Genomic DNA, 25,373 nt, shown 5'->3' with positions numbered 1-25,373 from the left:
TTTTGTACCACACTAAAAAACAACGACTTTGAATAAAAAGAACAAGATAACGACAGTGTCTAAAAAAGGAATGACATCACTCAGCATGTCAACCATTGGATTAAAAAATGATATATCCATCATCTAAAAATCCTATAAATCTCAGCCGTTGGATCAAATCGTTAACCTGACTTGTAGTATGGTGAAGCGAGTGGGTACTTGTTGACTGGACAAGTTGGGTACATAATGGGCCGCGAGTCCCCACCAGCTCTCCCCACACACGGTTCGCACGTGCAGTTTAATCGAACGCGGAAAATAAAAAAGAAAAGAGAGAGAGAGAGAGAGAGAGAGGAATATACACATACACTACTTTATCTACCAATCGCTGCATATGATTAAAATTAAATATTTATTATTAACGAAAAAGAAATAAACGAATTTTCTGTCTCTCACGAGAGAACTTTTCCCCGAAGAGGACGAAGAAGAAGACGAGGTTTTCTCCAGAGAGACGCCACCGTCGTTAACGGAGCTAGAGGCGGTGAAATATCGTAACGGAGTGTATACACGTGCATACAAAGAGGGGAGATGCTAGTGCGCATCGGTTTTAGCTCGCTTGACCTAGGGTTTCGTCTTCTTGCGTATCGGTGGTGAGACGGGTTTACTTCTCTATTATTTGATTCTTTCTTAGAACGATGTGAAATTCGCCTAGGGTTTATTGTCACCCGTCTTCAATTTTATTTATTTTTGTTTTGATTTCCCTGAATTGATCATTTGAGCCCTAATCTCATATTGTCTGTCCACATGTGTTGAATTTTGATTGTTTTTTTTTTTTTCCCGATCGAAATTAGGTTTGGGATTGATGTAATTTTATGAGATTGGGTGTTTTTCCAATTTGGAATTTGGCTCTATAAGCCAAAGGCCACAAGGAGGTTTCTCGTAGTTTTCATGTAAATTGTAGTCAGATGTTTTCATTTTATGTTTTGTCCTCTTGCCAAATGCTTTTTATGTTATTTTTTCGACATTGGAGTGATCTATGAATTGGACCTTTCTAGTGGCTATCTTTGTCAGTTAAAATGCACACATGAATGTTGTAGTGAAGCATGATAAACTCAGTTTGGATAAAATTTAGAGTTTCCACAACAGTTTGGTGTTTGTCTTCTGTACTTGCCACAGTAACGATAACGCCAAAATGTTTCTCTTTTGTTTTCCTCAGGACCTTGTCAAATGGGAGATAGATCCTTTTTGCCTCCTAAGGGTGTTCAACGTTGTTGGGGTTTTGGTACGTGAAGCAGTATGGCGCTCGAGGATTTCTTTACCCTGACGGAGTTAAGAGATGGACTCACTGTCACTTCTCGTGTCCAAGAGCTCGTGTCTGTCATGCAGAGTAACAAAGACTCTGTTTTGAAGGATGCTGGCGATGCTTCTAGACAATGGACAGCTGTTGCAAGCACGATCGCGGTCACGAAGAACAGAGAGTGTCTTGATGTTTTTGTAAATTTAGATGGAGTTCGTTACTTTGGTAGCTGGTTGGCAGAAGCGCAGACGCTGGGTAACGAATCGGTTGATAAGTCTGTAGACGAGTCGATTCTTGCTTTGTTAGAAGCTGTTGAAAACATAGGTGTAGATGGTTCGAGGTTAGTTTCTTCTGGGATATGGGTTGCTGTCAAGAAACTTGTTGACCATGGTAGTTCTCGTGTTCAGGATCAGGCGAGAAAGCTCTTTGATAGTTGGAAGGATAAAGTAGTTAATGACCATTCTGAACGTGACATTGAAAGCTGTAGCAAAGCTCATGACGATGAGATGAGAGTTGTAGCAGTAAGCATGGAGATCAGTGGGCTAAAATCAGGTGTTACTCTTTGCTCAACGCAAAGTAGTAAAGAAAAACAGTGTCCTGAAATAACAGATGAAGCCTTACCGTCAGGAACCTCAGGAGAAAACAACTCAGATCAGGATAAGGGTTTGGAACTGCAGAATGACAAGGTTGGGTCAGCCTCGAACGTGAATTCTCACCGCTCTAATATGATGACTGAGACTTTGAATGAATCATCCACCGATGTTATTATGAAAGATGTTCAAGACAATCTTTCACCGAAGGGAAAAGGCTCCATGAGAGAGACTATTGTGCCTACTGTCTCTAGTAGCCTTCTTAGCTCAGAACGTGGTAGTGTTGAGGGCGCATCAAATGCTCCGCTGGGTGCTGAGATATCCAAGGAGAAGCATTTGGGAATCTATGGAGATTTTCCTGAAAAAATGGGTGGAGCTGTAGCAGTGTCATCTAGTTCAGCAGGACATGTAGCTGCGTCTTCTGATTCTGTTATTGCCAGTATGGAGTTGGAGAAAAATGAAGTGAGAAGGAATGCGTCTGAGACAATATATGGGTCTGACGATGCGAGTCTTGCCCATAGTAGCAAACATGTGCCTTCATTGGCTCATGTGAGGGACAATCAGGATTCCGACAATTCATCAAGATTATCAGGTGGTCATGGTAGAAATGATAAACTTGAGAGTGACAGTATGACGACTGCTCATGCTGAGAATGAAGACAAGAAAGATGGTAAGGACCATTTAGACATAAAGAAAAAAGTAAAACGGAAAAAAAACCGCAGGTCTTCTAGATCAATGACCATATCCCAGCGCCTTGGAGCAATCGACAAAACAACGGCTGATATTGACCTTGGTATTTTGGATGCCTTGGAGGTCGCTACCAAAGTCGCACAGGAAGTGGCAAGAGAAGTGGACTCTGGGGAAGCTTCTCAAAGTTCTTCTGACGAAGAACTATCTGATGAAAGCGGGCAGTCTGGTTCGCAAGACTCCCACGATGATGAGCTACACACGGGTTCTCCATCTAAGGGACTATCAATGGGTGAAAGCCATTCCATTGAAGAACCGCATGTTGGAGATGAAGATGTAATGGATGAGAAGAATGACAAACTTGAGAATGGGATGATGAACACTGATGATGTTAAAGAGAAGCACCTGGCAGTAGCTGCTAAATCCGAAGTAGGGAGAGAGAATAGTCCATGTGGCTTTGACCTCAATGAAGATATTTGTCCTGATGAAACAGATGTCGTTATGTCTATTTCAGAATCTGGTATGCCTGCAGCGTCACCATTGCAGTTAGAAAGATCTCTTAGCGCGAAAGGATCGGGTGCTCCTAGAGGGGATTCAAGAGATAAGCAGGCGTTATGTATCGATCTGAATGTAGCTGAGGTAGGAGATGATCAAGTTGAAGATCAAACTCCCTGGAAACAGTTTCCTTTCTCCTCATCAAACTCTAGGGATGGAGAATCGTCACACGAACCTAATCTCCGGGGATCAAGCAGGTTCAACCTGGATTTGAATTGTGCAAACGAGGACGATGACATGCCTCCACCTTCTGAGGTGAAGATGGAAACGAGATTGTTTCTTAGTCGCAATAGTCAGCAAAGTGCCTCTCCTGTCTCCTCATTGTCAGTTGCTCAGCAATCAGGGAAGGAAGTAAACTTTGACTTGAATGACAGGCCACAGTTTTTCATTGAGTCACGTGATCAGGGTCCCTACTATGGGCAGCACCCATGGAGCACAGTCCCCTATGGAGGTGAAAAATTGGATGAACCGGTTATGTCCCTATTGGGTACAAAAGTGGACTTTGACAGAAAAGACTCTGTATCCCAGATGCCTTCGTTCTTGTCCAATGGCAAGTCCCTCGAGCCAGCAGTAGGATTATTCATGGGAAGAACGGGAAGCTCTTTGGGTTTAGCCCCTGGTGTGTCCTTTTCTCCAGCCCCTACTTATGGGTACAACGGATTCACTGGTCCTCCTCCTGGTATGTCAATGTCACCATCGCCCATGTATGTTCCTGGAACAGCTATCCCATACATGGTGGACGCAAGGGGCACGCCAGTGATGATGCCTCAGATGATGGGATCGGCTCCATATGCGCAGCCACCATTCCCTCAACAGCACATGTTCATGAGCTTAGCGGGTGGATCTCCTAGTCTGAATGGATCAGTGCGGCCACAGTTTGATCAGAGCTCTGGGTTTGGGGTTGAGATGGGAAACAGAGAGTCGCTAAGTTTGAGGCAGTTTCTATCACCGGGGAATATGGGAGAGCATTCACGAGCAAGCGTAGAGCCTTCATCGAGTTTGTCTATTGGCATTGGTGGAAAGCGGAAAGAGCCGGAGACACCACGTTGGGAGTTCCCTCCTCCATGGAGGTGAGTGGAGTTTGGGTTCTTCAATAGGTTGATTGGTCAGAGAATGACATAAGTGTTGGGAGGTAACTTATAATTTGTCTTGATGAACTTTCGCTTTCTTCTTTTTCTTACCCCATCAGTTTTCCCCGTTTATTCAGGTTTTTATTTGATAACATATATATAGGAGGATTTTAGTACAAACATTGGTATATGTCAAAACATTTTGTTAACCTTGTTGGGTATTTTCTCCATAAAATAAAATTTATAATAAAGTTTTGCGTTTCAAAAGTTAAGAAAAAAGTGTTGCTTTGTGTTACTTTAGTCATGGTACTTATCATTCGGTGAGCTCTGAACAACTGTTTCATACAACTCTCAAAATCAACCAAGGAGCGATGGTTCCTAGTTCCTAGACACAGAGTTTCAGCTGTGGTGAATAACAAACAGTTCATGTCCGTTTTGTTTCTCACGCACCTTCATGTCACTGATCAAAACAATACTTAAAAGAGAATATCCAGCAGTTCAAATTGTATGCCCAATTTCGAAGCAGCTAAACATAACAGTGGCCAAGTAGAAGAACCATCCAGAAACTCATTTTTTTGTTTTGGAATTCCGACGTCAGTAAAGAAGGTATTATCCAATCATTCACTACCACGTGTCATACAAAACAAAGATAGCCCGTCCGATCATCGAACAAGGACGTTGACGTGTACTATTCAAGTCGTCCATCCACCAATCCACGTCAAGGACAAACCTTGCTCCAATACAAAACCACCACGTGGCTTCCTCAGCAAAACTGAACCGTTAGATCTGCCACGTTGGCAAATCAAGACGAAACTGAGGAACCGAAGTGTACGCAACTACACAGTTCACTAGATCATGTCCTATTTTAAGGATCTCTCTCTTCGAGCTGAGTGAATTCATAAACCTCGTAGCTAGCAAATCTACTGAGAGAAGTCCGAGTCTACTCGATCTAACAATGAGGAAGAGGACGTTAGTGTCCGTGTTGTTCCTTTTCTCACTTCTCTTCCTTCTTCCAGATCAAGGTTACTACCATCTTTCACACTTAAACTCTTCGTTGTATATCACTTCACTTGATTTGATTACTAAAGTGTCCCCTTGTATGCATCACAGGAAGAAAGCTACACGCGAGTGCGGAAGATAGCACCGACGAAGTTACAGATCCACCGAAGGTAGAGGAGAAACTCGGCGGTCACGGCGGTTTATCCACTGATTCAGATGTTGTTCACAGGTTTCGTGTCACACGCTTACAATCATTTTGTATAAAACCTCCCAAGCCTGATTTTCAAACTCGTTTTATTTGAAACAGAGAGTCTGAATCGATATCGAAGAAGTCACTACGAAGCAACGCGGAGAAGTTTGAGTTCCAAGCTGAGGTTTCTCGGCTCATGGACATTATCATCAACTCTCTATACAGTAACAAGGACATTTTCCTTAGAGAGTTGATCTCCAACGCTTCTGATGTAAAAAGCCTTAAGTGTTTATTATTATTATTATTACCATTTGGTTTGTTGCTTGTTGAACATTGGGAGCTAAAAATGTTTTTGTAAATTTTTTTTCAGGCGTTGGATAAGATTAGGTTCCTTGCACTCACTGATAAAGATGTTTTGGGTGAAGGTGACACTGCTAAGCTTGAGATCCAGGTTTGCTACATCTTTCTCACTAGGTTCAGGGTAAATTTTCAGTTGTGTAATAACGTACTTATCTGCAGATTAAGCTAGACAAAGCAAAGAAGATTCTTTGTATCCGGGACCGTGGAATTGGAATGACTAAGGAAGACCTGATCAAGAACCTTGGTACCATTGCAAAATCTGGAACCTCAGGTACGTTTTTCTTATGTGGTTGATTCGTATGATAGGTTTGGATCAAGTATTGAAGATATTTTCTTTCAACAGCTTTTGTTGAGAAAATGCAATCAAGCGGGGATCTAAACCTTATTGGACAATTTGGAGTTGGATTCTACTCTGCCTATCTTGTTGCTGACTACATTGAAGTCATTAGCAAGCACAATGATGACATCCAGTAAGTTGATTCCGGAGAGTGTGTTTTGTTGTTAAATCATATGGAAAGCTTTTCTGATTATTTCTTTTCAATTTATTCAGACATGTATGGGAGTCAAAGGCTGATGGTAAATTTGCGGTTTCGGAGGATACATGGAATGAGCCACTTGGACGTGGAACTGAGATTAGATTACATCTTAGAGATGAAGCTGGCGAGTACCTTGAGGAGAGTAAACTTAAGGTCAGTCATATACTGATAACTTTGGAAGTAAAGTCTTCTTGATTATTATCTCTTTGTGGTTCTTATGATCATCTTTTTCAACTTCTACAGGATTTGGTGAAGAGATATTCAGAGTTCATTAACTTCCCTATCCACCTATGGGCTAGCAAAGAGGTTGAAACTGAGGTCCCAGTTGAGGAAGATGAATCAACTGAAGAGGAAACTGGTGAGTTATTATTCCTGTTGTAGTATGTCTTTATTCCTACAAGTCAGGCGTCCCCTATTAATGGTACCTTTGCTTCAGAAACTCCCTCTACCGAGGTAGAGAAGGAAGAAGATGCTGAGGATGAAGACAGCGAGAAGAAGCAGAAAACTAAGAAGGTGAAAGAAACAGTTTATGAATGGGAGCTTCTGAATGATGTTAAGGCCATATGGCTCAGAAGTCCAAAGGAGGTGACTGAGGAAGAGTACACTAAATTCTATCACTCTCTCTCAAAGGATTTCTCTGAGGAGAAGCCAATGGCTTGGAGTCACTTCAATGCTGAAGGTGATGTTGAATTCAAGGCTGTGTTGTATGTTCCTCCTAAAGCTCCACATGATCTGTACGAGAGCTACTACAACAGCAACAAGGCCAACTTGAAGCTCTATGTCAGGAGAGTCTTCATCTCTGATGAGTTTGATGAGCTTCTGCCTAAATATTTGAGTTTCTTGAAAGGTCTTGTTGACTCGGACACATTGCCTCTAAATGTATCAAGAGAAATGCTTCAACAACACAGCAGCTTAAAGACAATAAAGAAGAAGCTTATCCGTAAGGCCCTTGATATGATCCGCAAGCTCGCTGAAGAGGACCCTGATGAGGTCCATGATGATGACAAGAAAGGTATTCCATTGGTATTCATCAAACCACTCTTCTTGTAATTTATTCTAATTTTTTATTCAATTCTTGGTACTACACAGATGTGGAGAAGTCTGGTGAGAATGACGAGAAGAAAGGTCAATACACCAAGTTCTGGAACGAGTTTGGCAAGTCTCTTAAACTTGGCATCATTGAGGATGCTTCTAACAGGAACCGCTTAGCAAAGCTTCTTCGTTTTGAGACGTATGTGCTTTTCTTTATTCACATCTATCTGCTTATCTTATTACCTAAAGGTTATATAATTTTCTATTATTTACAGAACAAAGTCCGATGGAAAACTGACTTCACTGGATCAGTACATCAAGAGAATGAAAAAGGGGCAGAAGGACGTGTTCTACATCACAGGAAGCAGCAAGGAACAGCTGGAGAAATCTCCATTCCTGGAGAGACTCATCAAAAAGGGGTATGAGGTCATCTTCTTCACAGACCCCGTTGATGAGTACTTGATGCAATACCTGATGGACTACGAGGACAAGAAGTTTCAGAACGTGTCGAAAGAAGGGTTGAAGGTTGGGAAAGACTCTAAAGTCAAGGAGCTGAAGGAAGCGTTCAAGGAGCTGACAAAGTGGTGGAAGGAGAGTCTGGCTAGTGAGAATGTTGACGATGTTAAAATCAGTAATAGGTTGGCTGACACTCCTTGTGTGGTTGTGACGTCCAAGTTTGGATGGAGTGCAAACATGGAGAGGATCATGCAGTCACAGACTCTCTCTGATGCTAACAAGCAAGCTTACATGAGAGGAAAGAGGGTGTTGGAGATTAATCCACGGCACCCTATCATCAAAGAGCTCAAGGAAAGAGTTGCTAGCGACCCTGAGGTAAACAAAACATTAGACCCATCAGTTACTTTCAGTGTTCTAAAAATCGGTTTAGGTGGTAACAAAATGATTTTTCTAAAACGTTTTTCTTTAAATTGGTCTAAGGGTCCTCATAACCAATAATCTCTTATAAAACGGTTAATTATCTGCCTAGCCATTTTTTGAACACTGGTTATTTTTTTTTTATCTTTTGTGTACTTTGAGAGATTGAGATGAAACCAACACACACATTTTCTTTCAGGATGAGAGTGTGAAAGAGACTGCTCAGCTCATGTACCAGACGGCTTTGATAGAGAGTGGATTTGTACTCAACGATCCAAAAGACTTTGCAGGGCGTATTTACAACTCAGTCAAGAGCAGTCTTAAAATCAGTCCTGATGCAGTAGCGGAAGAGGAAGTGGAAGCAGAGGAAACAGAGACCAGTGAGGAGGCTACTGAGGCAAAATCAGACGACTTGCCTGGTGGTGGTCTGAACATTGAAGCTGAACAGGTTGAGGATGAGGCACCAACCAAGGATGAACTGTAGATTTCACTTGTGATGTTTTTCTTATCTCTGTGTTTCTCTACTCTTTAGTTAAAAGCAGATTATTACTTTTTTACCATATGGTTTTTGATGGATTACGTAAAAGCAACTCGGCATGTATTTTGGTTTGAAGCTTTTAATATATTTTGCTTAAACAATGATATGAACTACTAACGGATAAGACACGACACTCTGTTGGTTATCTATCCGAAGTTATCCTTGTAGCTTTCTGTAGTGTTAAGCCACCTATAATGCATATCTACTTGGGGTTATTTTCCCATAAAACTAAGCGTTGAAAAGTTTTGGTTTCTGAAAAAATGAAAACATATATTCTGTAAAGCTGTAGATTTTATTTGCAAAGAAAAAGACTTTAAATAAATTCGTGATAAAATAGATTTTCCAACAACTTTTTTCTTCCTATATCACTTTAAAGCGTAAAGTAGAATGGTCTACTTTTTTATAGTAAGATCACATGGACCTTGACCCTTGAGAGAAGGTATATATAGAGGTGTTGTGTCATCGCAAATACTCTTTAAAGTCTGTCTCTTCAGTTTTTTTTTTCTTATACTTTTCTTTCAAAAGAAGGAAAAAATAAATAAAAGTGATGATCATAACAGTTCTTCATTCTCTTGTCTCGTTTTATTTCATCATCATCCCTACCCTCATCTTCTTCCATGGTAATATTCCAATCCATCATAATATTTTACTACAATTTATATCAATATTCACTATCATAATTACAAAGTATTGCATGCATTTGCCTTGTGTAGGAAGTAACGGTGCTACAATAACTATCGTAAACCGATGCAGCTTCACTGTCTGGCCGGGTATTTTACCCAACTCAGGAAGTGGGGACATAGGAACCACCGGTTTCGAGCTAGCCTCTGGTGGTTCACGTTCGTTCCAAGCTCCAGCAAGCTGGTCTGGTCGGTTTTGGGCAAGAACCGGTTGTAGTTTCGACTCTCAAACAGGCCAAGGCACTTGCTTAACCGGTGACTGCGGTTCTAACCAAGTCGAGTGTAACGGCTCAGGAGCCAAACCGCCCGCTACACTAGCCGAGTTCACTATCGGGTCAGGTCCAGAAGACCCGACCCGAAAACAAGACTTCTACGACGTGAGCCTTGTGGACGGATACAACGTCCCTATGGTAGTTGAAGCGAGTGGAGGGTCAGAAGGTAACTGCTTGACCACAGGATGCGTAACGGATCTAAACCAGAGATGTCCAGCAGAGCTCCGGTTCGGATCCGGGTCAGCATGCAAAAGCGCGTGCGAGGCGTTTGGTAGTCCAGAGTATTGTTGTAGTGGCGCGTACGCTTCACCAACCGAGTGTAAACCTTCCATGTACTCGGAGATATTCAAAACAGCATGTCCTAGATCGTATAGCTACGCGTTTGACGATGCTACGAGTACGTTCACATGCACTTCTGCAGATTATACCATCACTCTTTGCCCTTACTTGCCTAGGTAGGTTAACTTCTTATTTTTAATTTATTTTCATTTGTTCCCATTTAATTTTTAGTATGTTCACACGACGAGCTTAGCTAGCAGAGCCTTGTGATTGGTTTGTGCCATTACTGAAAAAGAGGTTGATTCTTTTGTATTTTTACACGTAATAAAGGAGTATATAATAGTCATTCCATCAAAGAAAAGGAAAACAAAAAAAGGTTATTAGAACATACAACAGGCCTACCATTATTCAAATAGTATACTGATTGGATGTTTACTTGAATGTGTACAGCCAAAAATCTGCAGCTAATGGGTGGAGAGAGGGCGGTGGATCTGCAGGAAGCTCACAGTCTCCATTATCGACGTGGTTATCGGATGTATTCAGTTCTGGCTCATCAAATCTTCAATCTTCCATATATTTAATCATATTTTCTTGTATTTTTCTTCTTCTTTTTCTTTGGCGAATTTGATTTATGTTTGTGTTTCTTATTTTCCGGGTGTAAATTCTGCATCCTGTTACATTTATATGTTTCATGATTATACAAACTAATAACATATAACCACATTGTTAATTTATATTCTTGAAGGCACAGGCCCTACAAGATAATGATAACCATGTGCAATGGAAACTAACCCTAAAAGTAATTGAAAGGGTTCTCAAGATGTGAGATATCCAACTATTATTCATAGTTTGTTATTCTTGATGAGAACCCATTTTAGAAATTTGTAATGAGAATGCTCTAACTTCCATCATGGATTCGAAGACAAATCGGTTATTACAGTTTCAGTTACAACGTAACAAATATGAGACGTGAGTGTTTTAGTCAGAAAGTTTGCGGATGGCATTTTGCTATTGTTATGCAAGTATAGAGTTTGTTGTAGCCGTGTTGCTATTTCAGTGAGAAAGTGGTTGCAATATCGAGAAATACCGTCACAACTCATTTATAAAAAAATACAACCAAGTGGAAGAACTTATCTGAGAGATTAGGATTACACATGGTTATCATTATCTTTCAACTAAGTGGTACTACTCTTTTTGGTTTGGTGATCCTATTAGGATTACATTGATGATGGAGAGATGACGGGAAATACAAAACGTGGGATGTAAAAAGAAATGTAAAAATAAATAAAAAGAACAAAAGGAGGGAAAATATAATAACAGAAAATAAAAGCAGAAAAGAAGATCACATGATAACTGATAAGCTAAAGAGGCCTGGAATGCTTAACCAAATTAAGCAAAAGTTCAACCAATTGATGCCCAAAAAGCAAGCTGAACCAATTTTTTGGTCATTCGGGTTTGGTTTAAGGGTTTATAGTAATCAACACATACGCTACTCGTATCAACAAACAATGAGATCAAATAGATATGAAAGTTCTGTTTCATAAGTATTAACTGTAAAAAATTAGATGAAACAAATAAGTATTTAAAGAATACAATAGGATACTTTAATAATGAGATGACATTTGGAACTTCAGAGACTTCAAACACAACCAAAATGGAAAAGAATTTGAAAATTTTAAAAGATTCCTTCTTTTTTTTATTTTTTTTATGTTCTCTTATATTCTTGCATGTGTACATATATAATGTAGTTGAAATGTAAAAGAACAACATAGCACGACTAAACCAATCGCAAACCATCTGGGAGTTGTTCTTGATGAGAGGAGTCTTGGTCTTGAGATAAATGCTTACGGCAAGCATAAAGCACTGCCGAATGAAAACCAGATGGGTTGTCTATGAACACAAAATGGCCACCCTACAAACATTTTTCATCAAACCAAATCTCACATAAGCATCTTCTTCTTCTCTCTACTTTCCTCTTAAATGTGTGAGGAATCTATTTAGAGACTGACTAACCTGTGGAACACGAATGATTTCGCAAGGGACCTTCATGTGTTTCCTCGCTTCCACTGCGCCTTGATAGTTCATCCAATCATTCATCCCATAGATAAAAGTAGTTGGCACTTTCCAATCTGATGCGCTTTGTAAGAGGGGCTTCCGAGCAAATGCTCCAAATGAGAAGATGTATTTCAAGCACAGCTCTCCACTAGCCTTTGCAGCCAAAGTATGATACACATAATCTAAAAATTAAAACCATCACTATCAGCTAAGTAGTCACCATTCTCCATAGCTTCCTTCTATGGAAACTTAAAGAGAAAGAATCGCTCACCGGTAAGCAATCTGGATTCCTCATCTGTTAGCTCAGTTCCCTCCGAATGTGCACCAAATCTTGCACTTGTATACCGGTTCACAAGACCTGGACCCCAAGGACCTAATCCTCTGCACCAGAATCATATATTTAGAAATAATATTATAAGAGGAACATGAAAAAATTATAAGAGCCATACTTTTTTTTTTTTTTTTTGAACACATATAAGAGCCATACCTAACCAGCTTCTGAGGAGTGAAGTTAGACTCCCACAAATGATTCAGAACAGCACCTTTCCATGTTGCTCTGAACTTAGTGAGCCATTCTGATTTGGGATCTGATTCTGCAGTAAACCCAGCAGACCCCACCAGAACCAAGTGTTGAACATGCTCAGGATGCTGAAAAGTTAGAAGTCAAAATTATAAGTCACCTTTTACACATTGAGTTACTATACCACAGATGGAGAAATTTTCACCTTGAGAGCGTACTTAGCAGCAACATAACCACCAAAAGAGTGTCCTAATAGAATAAAGTTGCTGAGATTCTTGGATTTACGCCATTCCTCAAATGAGTCTATAAACCATGCCTCTGTCTCTGCATAGAACAACACAGGCATTGAGAAAAGTTCCATGAAACTATAGCCACGTGTCATTACCTTCTGTGCTTTTACACGTAAAATCAGGTCTACTTGATCCACCCCACCTAGAACAAAAAAAAAAAAGGGAAAAAAATTACCTTATGAGTCACAATGAATCCTTTTGGAACCAATGGCAAAGTTGGGTTGCTTACCCAAGTTGATCAATAGCGATGACCCTGAACCGACTCGCAAGGGCATCAAAGTTACGAAAGAAGAAGCCTTGAGAAGCACCGTATCCATGAACCATGACAAGAGTGGGAGATCCCTCCTTGGCGTCAAAGGAGACAGTGTTGATGTACCTAGACTCATTGCTGGAAGACCTAAACCACCTGACTTTGGAGCCTGGTGGTCCTGAACCAATGTTGACTTGCTCCTGTACATACCGCGTCCTGAAGATTTGTTCACCACCCATCAAAATAGAAACTTTCAGAATTAAAAAAAAAAACACACACACACACAGGCGTGTTCTTTTATATAATAGGAAACAGAGTAATTAAAACAGAGTAATCATAGAATCAAATTGTACTTGAGGATGGAGAGAAGACGCTTCTCGGCGGCGATGGTGTTATCGGTGGAGGTCGGTATCCACCGGAGTGAATTGGGCCTCAAGATTTTCCATTTCGACTTCGCCGCGTTCGTAGCAGCCGCCGTAGCGGCAGATGAATCGCCCGCTGACTTTGAGATTTCCTCCGCCATTGTTGACCGGAATCCACAAATCAAGGAATCTCGGATTTTTTTTTTAATTTACAGTTAAATTCTGAATTTGTCACGAAGACGAAGACTAGAGGTTTTGCTGCGATGTCGCGACGCAAAGGATATTTATATATGCTCTCTGTCTGATGACCGCAACACGTCATTGATGACGTCATGTCTCTTGCAAAGCAAGACAAGAAGCTTCCCCTGTTGTCTTAATTAGACTAGAAGATTGGGATTGTAACGACAAAATTAACCTAAGCTTAGCTTATTTTATAAATAGCGTTGTTACTAATGCCAAGTAATAATTCAGATAAAGATCAAATAGTTGCATGTTTAATTCGTATTTTAAGTTTAGTAACTGTAACTATTTATTTTATTGTGACCTAAACCGGTTTACTTTAACCGGAACTAATGTTTCGATCCCACAATACATAATTATGGTTTAATTAATTCAGTGTGCTTTAATCATTTGAAATCAAATGTTACAAAACTCAGTCTCGTGTTTCTCCACCTAAGAACAAGAGGTTGAACCGATTTTCCTGTGGTTTAAGCAAACCGGTGTATGTTACACATCAAATGATCAAAGCACACTGAAAGCTTCTGCAAAATCCAACAGCCAAAAAAAAAGGAACAAGATCTAAAAGGTGTTCTCAGTTTTTTCAAACAAATCACTGAGAACGATACTTAAAATCTGAAACATAGTTTTGATTTCTAATCACTAAAACAGATTTCTAGACTCGTAAAAACCACACCAACTCGAGTCGTTTTGTGTTTTAGCTTGAGCTTCTGCTGCAGCTACTAGTAGTAGTAGTACTAGTACTTGGATTGTTGGGGACACCAAGGCAAAGTGCTTCAGCCAATGGTCCACCTGGTGTTGTTGAACATAGCCACGACGGTCCTTCATGGCTAATCCACTGGTGCTGGCTTCTTCCCTCACCTTCCTCCATGCCTCCAGCCATTGATAGTGTCAGAGAGCTTCCCATTGCTTCATCTTGCTCCCCTTCTACCAAAAACCGCCTCGTCTCTTGGCGGTTTGGACTCAATAGACCCTCCAATGCTCCAAATCTCTGGTCTACTAAAGGCTCATTCTGTATGTAGTTCAGATCATATTCAAATCCACGTTTGAGCTCTCTGCTTGATCCAACCTTCAGCTGAGCAGATTCATGAATCTCCGGGTTTAACGTTGCTATGGAGTCGCCTTCTTTCATAAGCCACCTCAATCCACTTCACATACCAACCAACAAGTTTCAATCTCTTAATTATTTTCAATGCTTTGAGAAGAGTGTAAAGTAAACACGCACCTATTAGGGTGATGATCATAAGAAGAGGAAGCTGGCGGGAGAGTAGAAACGGCAGAGAACTGGCTTAAGGGAGGTCCGTAGAACTGAGGATAAGGTGTAGCAAACTGGCTAGCGACGTTCTTAGTGGTGCGAGTTTCACTGTGGTGAGAATGAGGTGATGTTTCCACATGCTTTCTTGAACGAGGACGGCTCTTGTGAGCGTGTCTCTCACAGTATTTTTGATCAGGGACAGCGTTTCTAGAGCATCTCCATTTCTTCCCGTCTGTTCTCTTGCACCTCCATGGCTCCATATCAGCCGTGTTGTTGCTTGCGTTTGAAGCAATCCCCAGCTTCAGTGAACCTCCTCTCGCCACTGTCACTGTCACCCACATCAGACTCTCTCAAACACTACAACAAGAGATATAAAAGTGAAAGGTAAGGAGATTATACCATCTTGATTGTTGGTGTGTGATGGGTTCATGGAGAAGGGTGTGAGAAGCTCAGAAGGAACAGGAAGAGAAGCCATCATGCACTTGAATATATTCCTCTGTCTCTCAAGCTCATGCCATTGAGCTTCACTGAAAGCTGCACATCCACAGAATTTCACATCAAGACAAAAACATCTTCAATCTAGTTGAGAAAGTGATAAAAGGAGAGAACTTTAAACCTGAGGAGGTCAAGGTGAAGAAAGGGTCTGCAACTGAAACAGCAGCAGAAGCATTAGAACCCTCGAGAGAGAACATTTCACCAAGAGAAGAAGTGTTTGAAGCAGAGAAGATTGGATCGGCAGCACCATTGGAACAGTAACAGAAGGAAGCAGAGGAAGGCGATGAATATGAATGGTAATGATGAGACGGTAACATAACGTCTTTATGAGAGTGTTCTACAACTCCAAAACCGAACCCACCAACAAAATCTTCCTTATTACGTTCCGCTCTTGTTGTCATTAAGCTAAGAACACTAACACTCAAAAAGTCTCAACCTTTTTAGCAGAAACACCACTTCTAAAAACCTTAATAGAAAAAGCACAACAGAACACAAACAATAGAGAACAAGAAACCCCCTTTTTTTTTTGTTATGATTTGTCTCTGTAATGGAAACCAAAAAGCTGAATCCTAGGGAGACATACCCACAAGAACACAAAAGCTCCCTCTTTTTATATTTTTTCTCTCTCTCTCTATCCCACTGATCAGTGCCACTTAAAAAGATGAGGCTGGGGAGAAAAGGTTTAGGTTAAAAAACGAGTGAGAGAGGAGCGGTGCCGTTTTTTGAGAGCCTCATGAGCCATAAAGCTTTTTATCTTTTTTGCTTCCTTAGTCTCTAACATTCGACCTTTGTTCCAGAGTACAGACAAAACTCTACATTAACTCTCTCTCTTCCACCTGACACAGGCAATAAACACCCACGTTGTCGTTTCCTACGCTAAACACCGTTAACTCTTTTCGCTCTCACACCGCCTCTTCAAAAAGTCTTTTACTTCGACCTTAGGTAACGTCTTCTCAAACTTTTACATGAGGATAACAACAAGCTCCGTTAAAGTAACGGTGCCTGGAGATGTGTGCTTTGGTAGTGGGACCCACGTCTAACGTTTCCGTGAGAGCTTCTCATAGGGGACCCCGGAGAGGGGATGTGATGCTCTAACTAATTTACCTCTCTCGGCTCACTAATTTAGATTTTACTATTATCCATCCCTACTTCTTTTCTTCTTTCTCTTTTCGACCCCACTACTTTTTTTATTTGCCTCAGTCAATTCTCTAGTTCTTTCTGATTTGGCTAATTTTCCTCTTTTGTATAGATGGTTAAAGTTGAATCATTAGGGGATAAATGGAAAAATCTATTAATTATTGGGTGAAAAAACATAATATTTTTAGAAGAAGAAAAAATATAAGGCTAATTCTAGTGTTATTTTCTTTGTCGTATAGGACCATTCAATCCACAAATGTTCAAGAAAAGTACGGTCATTAAGGTCATTGTTCGTCGTTAGTAATATATAATTGGTGGTTACTCTTGAATGCACATGTTCTCTTGAATGCCTTTTTAACTATACGGAAATCACCTACTTCAAAAAAATAAAATGGGAATCACTCCAATTGTATAAACTCATGAAGGTTAATGTTTGAATTTGGTTACGTACCATAAACATGTTCCAAACTATATTGCCGCGAGACTACTAAAATTTTATCACAGATTCGTTTAGTAATATGTGGAAGCAAGTATTGTAGAAATGAGGATAGAAATGTAAATAAAATAAAGAAATTATCCGTTTTAAGAGGCGGTCTGACCTGTTTTCGAGAAGATCTTGGTATCAAGTAGAGTAGGAGACAATATCCTATCTGTGTTCCAGCATCTAGATACTGAGAGAAGACTACCAATGTGAAATAAGCTTATCCGTTAACCATGATATGACTAATGATAGCAACGTGGAACTTAAACAAGTCTAAAGTCAAGTAGCAAAAAGATAAAATATAGGGAACCACTAAAACTATATAGGAATGTCTCAAGAACCATTAGGACAAATAGAAATCGGACTGGTTTCAGAGTTTGTGAGAGAACAGACCAGAAGTCGAATATGTGGGAGTGGGACAGTGACACAGTATTGGTAGATTCATTTTTTTCAATGAAAGTGATTCAGTTTATTTACAAAAATATTTTCTGAATAGACAAAAAATAATGTGTGAATGTTATTTGTTGTTGTTGTTGAACATGAGTTTACAATAGATTAGTGGTGAGGTGTTGGTGTCTAGGGGACGTATATCCTTAATCGGTTGCTGGGGGCATGATTAATCCAGGTCTCTTAGTTGATGTTCTTAACTCATGACTTTTTTTTTTACACTTTCGGCTAAGAGATGACTCTTATATCTCTTATTTAAGAGACAATTCTTATCTTTTCTTAGTTAAAATTTAAGAAAAACTAAGAACCGTCTTTTAACCGAAGCTAAGAAAAGATTGGGGTTAAAGATGGTCTAACCCCCAAAGATTTATTACGCACTCTTATGTTTTTATTTTATTTTAAATCAATATATTTCTATTGTCAAAATGGCATATTTGCATGTGAATAAGGCGATGATGCATTGGAAGTGGGTCGGATTTACCAATATTAATGAATGTCTTGGACCCATCTCACCATCTATGATTCTGCAACTTCAAGTTTTAAAGCTCTACATGCATATCTATATAGTAAGTTAATGTGATTCAGTCTAAAGGTTGATGCAATAATTTGAAGGCTTGCATTCGTTCTATCCGTAAGGCTCTCACCATTGATAACGGACGCTAAGTTCTTCACTTTTCACCAAGATAAAAGAAAAAGCAATCAAAAAATTCTTTAGAATAGTTTAGAATTCTGTAAAACGAATCATTAATTAGTACATGTGTTGACAGGATTAAACCTTTAGGACAAGGCATCATTTTCGTTAAATAATCTTCTCTTTGTGTGAATATGTCTTACCGCTATAGTACATATGGTTTGCGTATTACTAACATTGCGTCGACCGTCCACTATGTGAGAAATTATTTTCATTATCGATTTCAATTACAAGTTATAACCATTGCATCACATACGAATTTTACTTCATTAATTCATAATTGTCAACATAATTTTTTTAGTAATGGCATAGAAAAGCAACCTGATAAGAGCGAAAACAGAAACAAAACAAAAGCAACCGGAAATATAATAATCATAATTCAATGTTTTTATTTTTTGGGATTCTCCAAGTAAAAGTTGCGTTTCTCTTCCTCGTCCATGAATGCAGTCACATGAAAAGACTTGCCGAGTCCCATAGGAGTCTTGAAGTAGATCTTCTTGCTCTTTGACTCCTCCATACTCATCTCCACAATCGGTACCCACATAAACATCTGCTTACTCTTCACCCCTATATTTAACAATTAACATACACACACAAATACATACATAGTTATATAAACCTATGAATCCATGTATATATATAATTACTTGGAAGTAACTAATGGTACCTGTCATCTTCTTCATACAACCCTTGTCGACATATGCGGTGACCTCTAGAGCGTACGAAACGCGAGTGTTGGTGGCTTCGAAAAAATGTTCGTAAGGAGTGTTTTGCTTCATCCACACGAAACCCGTGGCTCTAACTCTTCCACACTCCACGAGATTCTTCAAAGGCATCACACCTTTTGGAAATCCTAGCTCCTCTAGAAGCTCCACCGAGTTCTTGTAACACTCCTCCGCTCCGTACACGATCTCAGCTCCGGCTCTCTCCCCTCCAACCACCACGACTTCCTCGCTCGCCATTTGATCACAAGATGAGAGAATTCAGCAAGAAAAAACTGTATGTCTTCTTCAAATATGAAGAGCAAATTAATATAGGCTTTTGGAAAATGTGACAATTTAAATGAAATAAAAAGAATAAGGAAAGACATTAGAAGATGTGACAGGTAGTTGAACAGTGGGTGGTTGTATCGGTATGAGTCATTATTTGTTTGCCTAATTCTCTCTCTTGTTACTTTCGTGTGGTTTCTGTTTGGTTACCTAATTTCCCATATATATTTTTTTGTAGAAGGCAATAAATATTTGATATTTATTTCTTTAGAAAAGTCAAAAATACTAATATATATTTGATATTTTTAACAATCTATACATGAATCTATAGTATGAAATATAAATCATCCTAATAGTAGGAAATAAAAAACTAATAAATATTTGATAAAAATTTAAATATTTCAATACACTATAGTCAAAAGTATTTATTCTCCTTATAATAAGTAAGCTATGGGTTTGGGGAAGGATTTCATAAGATACTAGGTGCATCCTAATTAAACAAGATCCTATTTGAATGCTATGATAGAAATTTTGAAATAATTGTTCAAAAGAAAGGATACTGAAAATCATATTACATGCAAAAATTGTGGTCTCGTAAAGATTAATGAAGTTCTGACTATTGTAATGTCACAAAAAAAAATTTGTTGATAAGTCCTCTAGGCTCTAGTTCATTTTTTTAATAATTAACCAATCAAAGAAACAACTGGAAAGTGTTGCATTACTTGGAAAATTCTAGTTTAACAAATTATCTGTAACACTTTTCTGCAATGAGTGAAGCATGGTATGAAACTTCGAAAGTAGATGGACACGAATGTTTATATATGGGTCAACGGCCGTAACTGTTTCAGACAATCCAATATAAGATGCACAGATAATAACAGAGCAAGTTCTGTTGACGTAAGAAAAAAAAAGGCAAAAAAACAACTTCACATTATTTGATTATATCACGACTCCATGCAAGTAGATTTTACCCTAGTTCCTGCTAATTCCTACCAATAAAAAGAAAGATAGATTCTTGTTCACACGTCTTCTTATTATATTTAGAATAGGATGATCATATAACTCTTTACTTCTTCTAATTGCATAAGTGATCAGTTCCCTTCATGAAGCTAAAAACTTCATACATATCGGAGGTTTTACTCCAGCGAGTGCAAGTACCGCCGCCGGTAAAGTCCAAAGCCCTTCGCCGCAAATTAGCCCCGAGGCAACCGCCGGAACCATAACCTCTGCTTTCTTCCTATTCATCTTCTCACAAACAAACACAATCAAAGTTCCTACACACATGTCAATAGCAAAATAAGCACCGACAAGAAACGGAACCGCCATCGCCGTCGGAAGCGGCATGAACCTCCCAACCTTCGCCGGACTAACATCCCTGACGACGTTGACCAAAACTGCAAACCCGAAAAACCCGTAGCACATTTGGAGACAGTGAAGTGGCAGAGCAGAGAAGCCTTCCACCCCAAGAATCGCCATGTTCCTGTAAATCAACGCGAAAGGAGCCTTAAACTCTCCTTTAGGGTTTCCAACGTCGAACGCTGTGTAAAACAAGAAGAAACTTAACGGCGACACGATGCATCCCACGACTGTTCCAATCATTTGGCTAGCGAACATAGCCTTGGGTGACGCCATCGTGTAATGAGCCGTCTTGAAATCTTGCATCAAGATGCAAGAAACCGAAACAACCGATTTGATCAGTCCACACCCGGCTAGTCCGGCCACAACTCCGTCCTCTCTACCCGACACAGCCGCGAGGATAAACAGACCGATTTTACTATAGTTATAAGCCATGTTGATGTCTGTAAGTCCAGCTCCATAGGCGTTACAGAAAGCAAGAAATGGCGCGAAAATGTAAGCTACAATAACGTAGTACCATTTGAGCTGAGGAAATATCAGAGGAACCACGACGGTTGAGACCGCAGCGAAGGTTAAGTATCCGAACACTCCGATCCACATCGGTATTTTGTCTCTGAGGAAATTCTCATCTTCTTTGAGAAATTTTGGTTGTTTCTTGTCACTCACGTCATCAAGATCACTAGGTTGTTTCTTCAGTTTTGTGTTGATACTGATAATGGTGACACATAGGATCTTGACGAAAGTGTAGAGACCATCTCCGAGGATTAGAGCTACGGATAAGAATACTTGGTAACCGTATAAGCTCTTCATGTTCTTTTCATCGATATTATTAGGGAACCAAGAGCCTTTGAGTTTATCAAGAAGAGGCCACATTAAGCCATAAGAGAGGACAGCTCCTAAAAGCAAAGAGAGGTTAACTAGATGTGAACAGATCATTCCTGCTCCTACAAATGTCATGCTGAAATCAAAGAAGAACCTGCAAAAAAAAAAATCAATTTCATGATTAAAGAAAAGAAATACCATAAATATTACTAAAACACAATTATATTTCAAAACTAGCACATTAGAAGAAAATTTTCTAAAATAACATATATTAAAAACTAAAAAGACATTTTTAATTTTATATTTGAGTTTAGATTTAGTGATTGCCGTTTATATTTATTATTAGGAGGTGGGTTAGGGTAATGGTTAAAAGTTTGAATTAATTCAGTCATTTTACTTTTGAATTAGTGTTATTTTGAGGACTTTTATGTGCTATTTTTCATAATTTTTTTTGTGCTATATAAAGGATTTACCCATTTAAACGCATAATTAACGATAAATGTAATTTTGTCTTTATAACCGATGCTTACGTTTGTTTCCAAGCTTTCAAGCCAAAGGTTGGGAACTGAGCGAACCCACAACCTTCTAAGCCAGAGAAAAACCACTGGAAAAAGCCCCACAAGAAGCTAATTGAGAAGTACTTCATGAAACCGCGCACTTGTTTCCTGAAAATCAATTCATTTAAAAGCTTAAGAAACTTAAGTAACAATCACTTCTTGTAAACTAGGTTAACTAACTTACTTGGACTGTGCATCTCCTTGTGTGTGGAAGCCATTGATGAGCACAGCACTAGCTAAACCACTCGGGTATGTCAGCTTAAGGTCAATAATCATAACCTTACGGAGAGGGATCAAGACGAAAAGACCGACGAAACAAACGGCAAATACATAAGCAGTCATCCAACCAAGACCTGGTTCTTTCACACTCTTCGCAGAATTACCCTCCATGTTCGCACCAGATAACTCATATGTTTTATGGTTTAACCCCAGAAGATATGAAGCAAACCCACCTGAAAATATTCAAGAACACGCAGTAAAATCAAAATTCCACAAGTTATTTTATATTTATATATACATCCCCAAAAGAAAAGGCAACCGACTTACCAAACTTAAAATTTATTTTCTTGGAACAACTAATATATATGGCTTTTACAAAAAAAAAAAAAAAACTAATATATATGGAACCGTTTTACATACCCTTCATTAAAATCCTTGCTTGTTTCCCAAGAAAGAAAAATAAACTAATAAAGGAAAAAAAATAATGTTTTTAACCTCCGACGGCAATGCTGTAACAAGCAACAGCAGATGTCTGAATCATTGTGTTCTCTTGTTTTGTGAATGGCTTTGAGACAAATCCTGATTTCTTGAGAATCTTGGTCCATGTCTGGACGAAGACAAAAGCCAGGAAAGCTGCAGAACTGTTGAGATGAGGGACAATTCCTGTAGTAAGATTTAGCTTCTGAGCTATTATACTGAACACAACTCCGATCACTATGCTCACTAACACGCCTCTAACCGTTATCTGCTTCGTCCATGGTTCAATCTTCCTCCCAGACATCTCTTCCTCTGTTTCTTGTCCCTCTTCTTGTAATGAGGGCTGATTATTGTTTTCATTTTCTTCTCTCTTCATGATCTTTCTCTGCTCTATCTCCATGGAAACTGAAGGAAAAGCAAAGAAGAAGAGATTTGAGCTCTGCAGATCACAATTCTTATACGGTATATATATACGTGTGGTTGTAATGTTTTAATTGTCCTTTAAAACTTAAGAATTGAAAAATCAAATTCGGGAATTACAATTAAATGTCTCGTACAGAGCGCATTCATTGCGTGTAGAATTTTCACCCTAGGGGTGGTCATTCTCCCGAATCCGACCCGAAAAACCCGAACCGAAATCCGAACCGAAGTAGCAAAATACCCGAACGGGTAATATCTGAACCCGAATGAATATCCGAAGATAACTGAACATGTATATACTTACCCTTATATTTCTCGTTTAAATCTTTTTTTTTTTAATATTTATATTGATGTTACACTTATCTTAAGATCATAAGTATATATATAATTATGGAGAAAATGATTTGATAATCATTTAAAATGCATGTCAAACTTTTTGTTTCATGTATTAACAAAAGTTACATTTTAAAAACAATACCCAAATTAATATCTATTTGTTTTTGAAATATTATCTCCAAACCTATTAATCATTCAATTTATAAAAAAAAAAATCAGTTAAGAAATCTATATTTTTAAATACAAGAAACTTAAAAATGAATTTTTTTTTCTTTTAAAATCTAAATATCCGAACCCGTTTCAAAAAAACTGAACCCGAACTAAAAATACCCGATTCCGACCCGAAATACAGAAATACCCGAACGGGTTCTCTATCTCTATACCGAAATACCCGAAAATCCAAAATACCCGATCCGAATACAAACGGGTATCCGAAAGCTCATCCTTATTTCACTCTTTGATAGACCCCTGTAGAAAACGTTCCAATAGAAATAACTCAAGTTTAACATCTCCAAAATACCAAATCAAAATGGACCATTTGAACATAGACAAAAAATTATTTAGAAAATTAACTACGTCAAACTATGGACTATGAAACCATAAATGAATATAATCAATTAACACTTAAAAATTAGTTCAATAATTAAAAGATTACCACATCATATATATATATATATATATATATATATATATATATTGTCTAAGGACCATCAATCTCACGAATCACGATGTAAGATAGTCCCTCAATTTTTTAATATAAGTCGTTTTAGAGAAATTTTTATGTTCCAAATTATATTACGTTTTAGGTTTTCTATGTAAAATTTATTAACACTTAATGTTATATGACCAATGATAATATACCTTCTATTTTATTATTGATTGATTTGTGGTTAGATAAATAATTAATGATGTTTTTGTTTAGAAAATATAAAAATTAATGATTTCTTAATCTATGTGCACAATTTTAAAACGACTTATATTAAAAAAAGAAGGGAGTATCTGATAATAACCATGATAGATAGATATTTATTTGAGTAGACAACGTTCGACCTGGACCTGATTAAGTTTTATTCATCCAAATAGTCACTGATTACGTAGATATAGATGCACAATCGATTGGATGCCAAAAATAAAGATGCACAATCGATGTTTCTTAACATAGAAAGACTAGTTTGCACTTGGCAGCTTCCAAATTCATAGTTTATTTTGGAGGTTGACATGCAATTTACTAAATAACTATGTTATTCAACTATCAAAAGATTATAGGCAACATAGCTTTATTTTTCTCTTATCCACTTTTCGTGTTGCTTTTTAAGTATAGTATAAATGTCACTAAATAAACCTAGGAATTAAAATCTTACAGTGGTTACAAAATTAAAAGAAACCAAAACACTTTAAACTTCTCAGCTACGATGTTGCTTTCTAATCTGTACAAACTTGCGTGCACTACATTGTGATTATTATACCTATTAGTGATTAGATTTCCGGACTTTTAATCAAAATCGAGGAGAAGAAACAAAACATTTTTAGTGGAGATATTGATAGGTGGATGGAGACGAAAGAAGAAGAAAATGTATACTACTCCTTGACACCATTCATTTGTTAGATAATCTCATTCACTCCCAAGTCCTAACATCACAACTTATCCTCGTAGTCATATAGCCCTACATTGACTCCGATCCAAACGACGACCATTGACTTTTCAGACCCCTTGCTAAAATGAGGACAACTTATTTCACTTTTGCATTTGTGACCAAACAGCTTATATGGACAGCATTTATCAACGAGTACTATATTCTTTACATTCATTGTCATGGTGCCCTAAGTTTTTGTTCGTTGGAAAGTCTGCCTATTGTTATCTTTAGTGACTTGTTGAAAAAAGAGGCAGCGAGATAGAGATAGATAGACTATGTTCTTACTTACATGCACATGTCACCCATATTACGTGGTTAAGATATCACACATGCGCCTAGTTTCTAGTAGCTGGTGAGTTCTTTTTGAAGTAAATATGATGAAAGATGGAATGTCCTATAATACCCCCCC

The 25,373-nt window shown here is 38.5% G+C and overlaps 7 protein-coding genes across 9 annotated transcripts; 3 read left to right on the top strand and 4 right to left on the bottom strand.

Moving 5' to 3' along the window:
* The first annotated feature begins 373 nt into the window (after window positions 1–373).
* LOC106305697 (serine-rich adhesin for platelets) lies at window positions 374–5,198 on the top strand. The gene is made up of 2 exons (XM_013742048.1): window positions 374–626; window positions 1,193–5,198. Exon 2 carries the CDS (start codon window positions 1,273–1,275, stop codon window positions 4,177–4,179), a length of 2,907 nt encoding a protein of 968 aa, XP_013597502.1. The 5' UTR covers window positions 374–626; window positions 1,193–1,272; the 3' UTR covers window positions 4,180–5,198.
* LOC106305698 (endoplasmin homolog) lies at window positions 5,001–8,766 on the top strand. Its single transcript, XM_013742049.1, has 12 exons — window positions 5,001–5,197; window positions 5,286–5,403; window positions 5,482–5,635; window positions 5,735–5,815; window positions 5,884–5,995; window positions 6,068–6,194; window positions 6,275–6,413; window positions 6,504–6,618; window positions 6,697–7,272; window positions 7,350–7,491; window positions 7,568–8,123; window positions 8,365–8,766. The coding sequence occupies exons 1-12, from the start codon at window positions 5,131–5,133 to the stop codon at window positions 8,647–8,649; spliced, it is 2,472 nt and encodes an 823-aa protein (XP_013597503.1). The 5' UTR covers window positions 5,001–5,130; the 3' UTR covers window positions 8,650–8,766.
* A 434-nt stretch (window positions 8,767–9,200) lies between these two features.
* On the top strand, window positions 9,201–10,583 carry LOC106302111 (thaumatin-like protein 1b). The gene is made up of 3 exons (XM_013738631.1): window positions 9,201–9,323; window positions 9,417–10,110; window positions 10,385–10,583. Exons 1-3 carry the CDS (start codon window positions 9,251–9,253, stop codon window positions 10,560–10,562), a joined length of 945 nt encoding a protein of 314 aa, XP_013594085.1. The 5' UTR covers window positions 9,201–9,250; the 3' UTR covers window positions 10,563–10,583.
* Window positions 10,584–11,549: 966 nt separating this feature from the next.
* LOC106302110 (1-acylglycerol-3-phosphate O-acyltransferase-like) lies at window positions 11,550–13,652 on the bottom strand. Its single transcript, XM_013738630.1, has 8 exons — window positions 13,403–13,652; window positions 13,029–13,265; window positions 12,895–12,941; window positions 12,715–12,833; window positions 12,477–12,637; window positions 12,261–12,370; window positions 11,948–12,171; window positions 11,550–11,846 (listed from the first exon to the last, which is right to left on the bottom strand). Exons 1-8 carry the CDS (start codon window positions 13,570–13,572, stop codon window positions 11,712–11,714), a joined length of 1,203 nt encoding a protein of 400 aa, XP_013594084.1. The 5' UTR covers window positions 13,573–13,652; the 3' UTR covers window positions 11,550–11,711.
* Window positions 13,653–14,135: 483 nt separating this feature from the next.
* Window positions 14,136–16,165, bottom strand: LOC106304233 (growth-regulating factor 8-like). 3 transcript variants are annotated; one of them, XM_013740640.1, is made up of 4 exons: window positions 15,520–16,165; window positions 15,303–15,437; window positions 14,874–15,237; window positions 14,136–14,796 (listed from the first exon to the last, which is right to left on the bottom strand). In XM_013740640.1, the coding sequence occupies exons 1-4, from the start codon at window positions 15,797–15,799 to the stop codon at window positions 14,346–14,348; spliced, it is 1,230 nt and encodes a 409-aa protein (XP_013596094.1). In that variant the 5' UTR covers window positions 15,800–16,165; the 3' UTR covers window positions 14,136–14,345. The 3 variants fall into 3 exon arrangements, with proteins under 3 accessions (XP_013596094.1, XP_013596096.1, XP_013596095.1); XM_013740642.1 differs by having other exon boundaries at window positions 14,874–15,225; window positions 15,520–16,164; XM_013740641.1 differs by having other exon boundaries at window positions 14,346–14,796; window positions 14,874–15,231; window positions 15,520–16,164.
* Window positions 16,166–18,397: 2,232 nt separating this feature from the next.
* On the bottom strand, window positions 18,398–19,194 carry LOC106303791. The gene is made up of 2 exons (XM_013740112.1): window positions 18,822–19,194; window positions 18,398–18,721 (listed from the first exon to the last, which is right to left on the bottom strand). The coding sequence occupies exons 1-2, from the start codon at window positions 19,114–19,116 to the stop codon at window positions 18,543–18,545; spliced, it is 474 nt and encodes a 157-aa protein (XP_013595566.1). The 5' UTR covers window positions 19,117–19,194; the 3' UTR covers window positions 18,398–18,542.
* Window positions 19,195–20,054: 860 nt separating this feature from the next.
* LOC106302258 (metal-nicotianamine transporter YSL1-like) lies at window positions 20,055–23,064 on the bottom strand. The gene is made up of 4 exons (XM_013738799.1): window positions 22,593–23,064; window positions 22,063–22,330; window positions 21,852–21,986; window positions 20,055–21,475 (listed from the first exon to the last, which is right to left on the bottom strand). Exons 1-4 carry the CDS (start codon window positions 22,972–22,974, stop codon window positions 20,245–20,247), a joined length of 2,016 nt encoding a protein of 671 aa, XP_013594253.1. The 5' UTR covers window positions 22,975–23,064; the 3' UTR covers window positions 20,055–20,244.
* Between the last annotated feature and the right edge of the window lie 2,309 nt (window positions 23,065–25,373).

This window comes from Brassica oleracea, chromosome C7 (assembly GCF_000695525.1).
Source record: "Brassica oleracea var. oleracea cultivar TO1000 chromosome C7, BOL, whole genome shotgun sequence".
Taxonomy (NCBI): domain Eukaryota; kingdom Viridiplantae; phylum Streptophyta; class Magnoliopsida; order Brassicales; family Brassicaceae; genus Brassica; species Brassica oleracea.
The sequence above is the reverse complement of the archived record's forward strand: the minus strand, read 5'-3'. Positions and strand labels throughout refer to the sequence as shown.

Excerpts from the sequence above, each read along its gene's own strand:
- LOC106304233 (XM_013740640.1), bottom strand. The coding sequence starts at position 15,799 with ATGACAACAAGAGCGGAACGTAATAAGGAAGATTTTGTTGGTGGGTTC. Across the intron at positions 15,238-15,302 it reads ACACACCAACAATCAAGATG|TGACAGTGACAGTGGCGAGA; the intron begins GTATAATCTCCT and ends GTCTGATGTGGG. Across the intron at positions 14,797-14,873 it reads TATGATCATCACCCTAATAG|TGGATTGAGGTGGCTTATGA; the intron begins GTGCGTGTTTAC and ends TGGTATGTGAAG.
- LOC106302110 (XM_013738630.1), bottom strand. The coding sequence starts at position 13,572 with ATGGCGGAGGAAATCTCAAAGTCAGCGGGCGATTCATCTGCCGCTACG. Across the intron at positions 12,371-12,476 it reads ACTCCTCAGAAGCTGGTTAG|AGGATTAGGTCCTTGGGGTC; the intron begins GTATGGCTCTTA and ends ATTCTGGTGCAG. Across the intron at positions 12,172-12,260 it reads GGAATCCAGATTGCTTACCG|ATTATGTGTATCATACTTTG; the intron begins GTGAGCGATTCT and ends TTTAATTTTTAG.
- LOC106303791 (XM_013740112.1), bottom strand. The coding sequence starts at position 19,116 with ATGGCGAGCGAGGAAGTCGTGGTGGTTGGAGGGGAGAGAGCCGGAGCT. Across the intron at positions 18,722-18,821 it reads TTGTATGAAGAAGATGACAG|GGGTGAAGAGTAAGCAGATG; the intron begins GTACCATTAGTT and ends TGTTAAATATAG.
- LOC106305698 (XM_013742049.1), top strand. The coding sequence starts at position 5,131 with ATGAGGAAGAGGACGTTAGTGTCCGTGTTGTTCCTTTTCTCACTTCTC. Across the intron at positions 5,198-5,285 it reads CTTCCTTCTTCCAGATCAAG|GAAGAAAGCTACACGCGAGT; the intron begins GTTACTACCATC and ends TATGCATCACAG. Across the intron at positions 7,273-7,349 it reads CCATGATGATGACAAGAAAG|ATGTGGAGAAGTCTGGTGAG; the intron begins GTATTCCATTGG and ends GGTACTACACAG.
- LOC106305697 (XM_013742048.1), top strand. The coding sequence starts at position 1,273 with ATGGCGCTCGAGGATTTCTTTACCCTGACGGAGTTAAGAGATGGACTC.
- LOC106302111 (XM_013738631.1), top strand. The coding sequence starts at position 9,251 with ATGATCATAACAGTTCTTCATTCTCTTGTCTCGTTTTATTTCATCATC. Across the intron at positions 9,324-9,416 it reads TACCCTCATCTTCTTCCATG|GAAGTAACGGTGCTACAATA; the intron begins GTAATATTCCAA and ends TGCCTTGTGTAG. Across the intron at positions 10,111-10,384 it reads CTTTGCCCTTACTTGCCTAG|CCAAAAATCTGCAGCTAATG; the intron begins GTAGGTTAACTT and ends GAATGTGTACAG.
- LOC106302258 (XM_013738799.1), bottom strand. The coding sequence starts at position 22,974 with ATGGAGATAGAGCAGAGAAAGATCATGAAGAGAGAAGAAAATGAAAAC. Across the intron at positions 22,331-22,592 it reads TTACAGCATTGCCGTCGGAG|GTGGGTTTGCTTCATATCTT; the intron begins GTTAAAAACATT and ends GAATATTTTCAG. Across the intron at positions 21,987-22,062 it reads CAAGGAGATGCACAGTCCAA|GAAACAAGTGCGCGGTTTCA; the intron begins GTAAGTTAGTTA and ends ATTGATTTTCAG.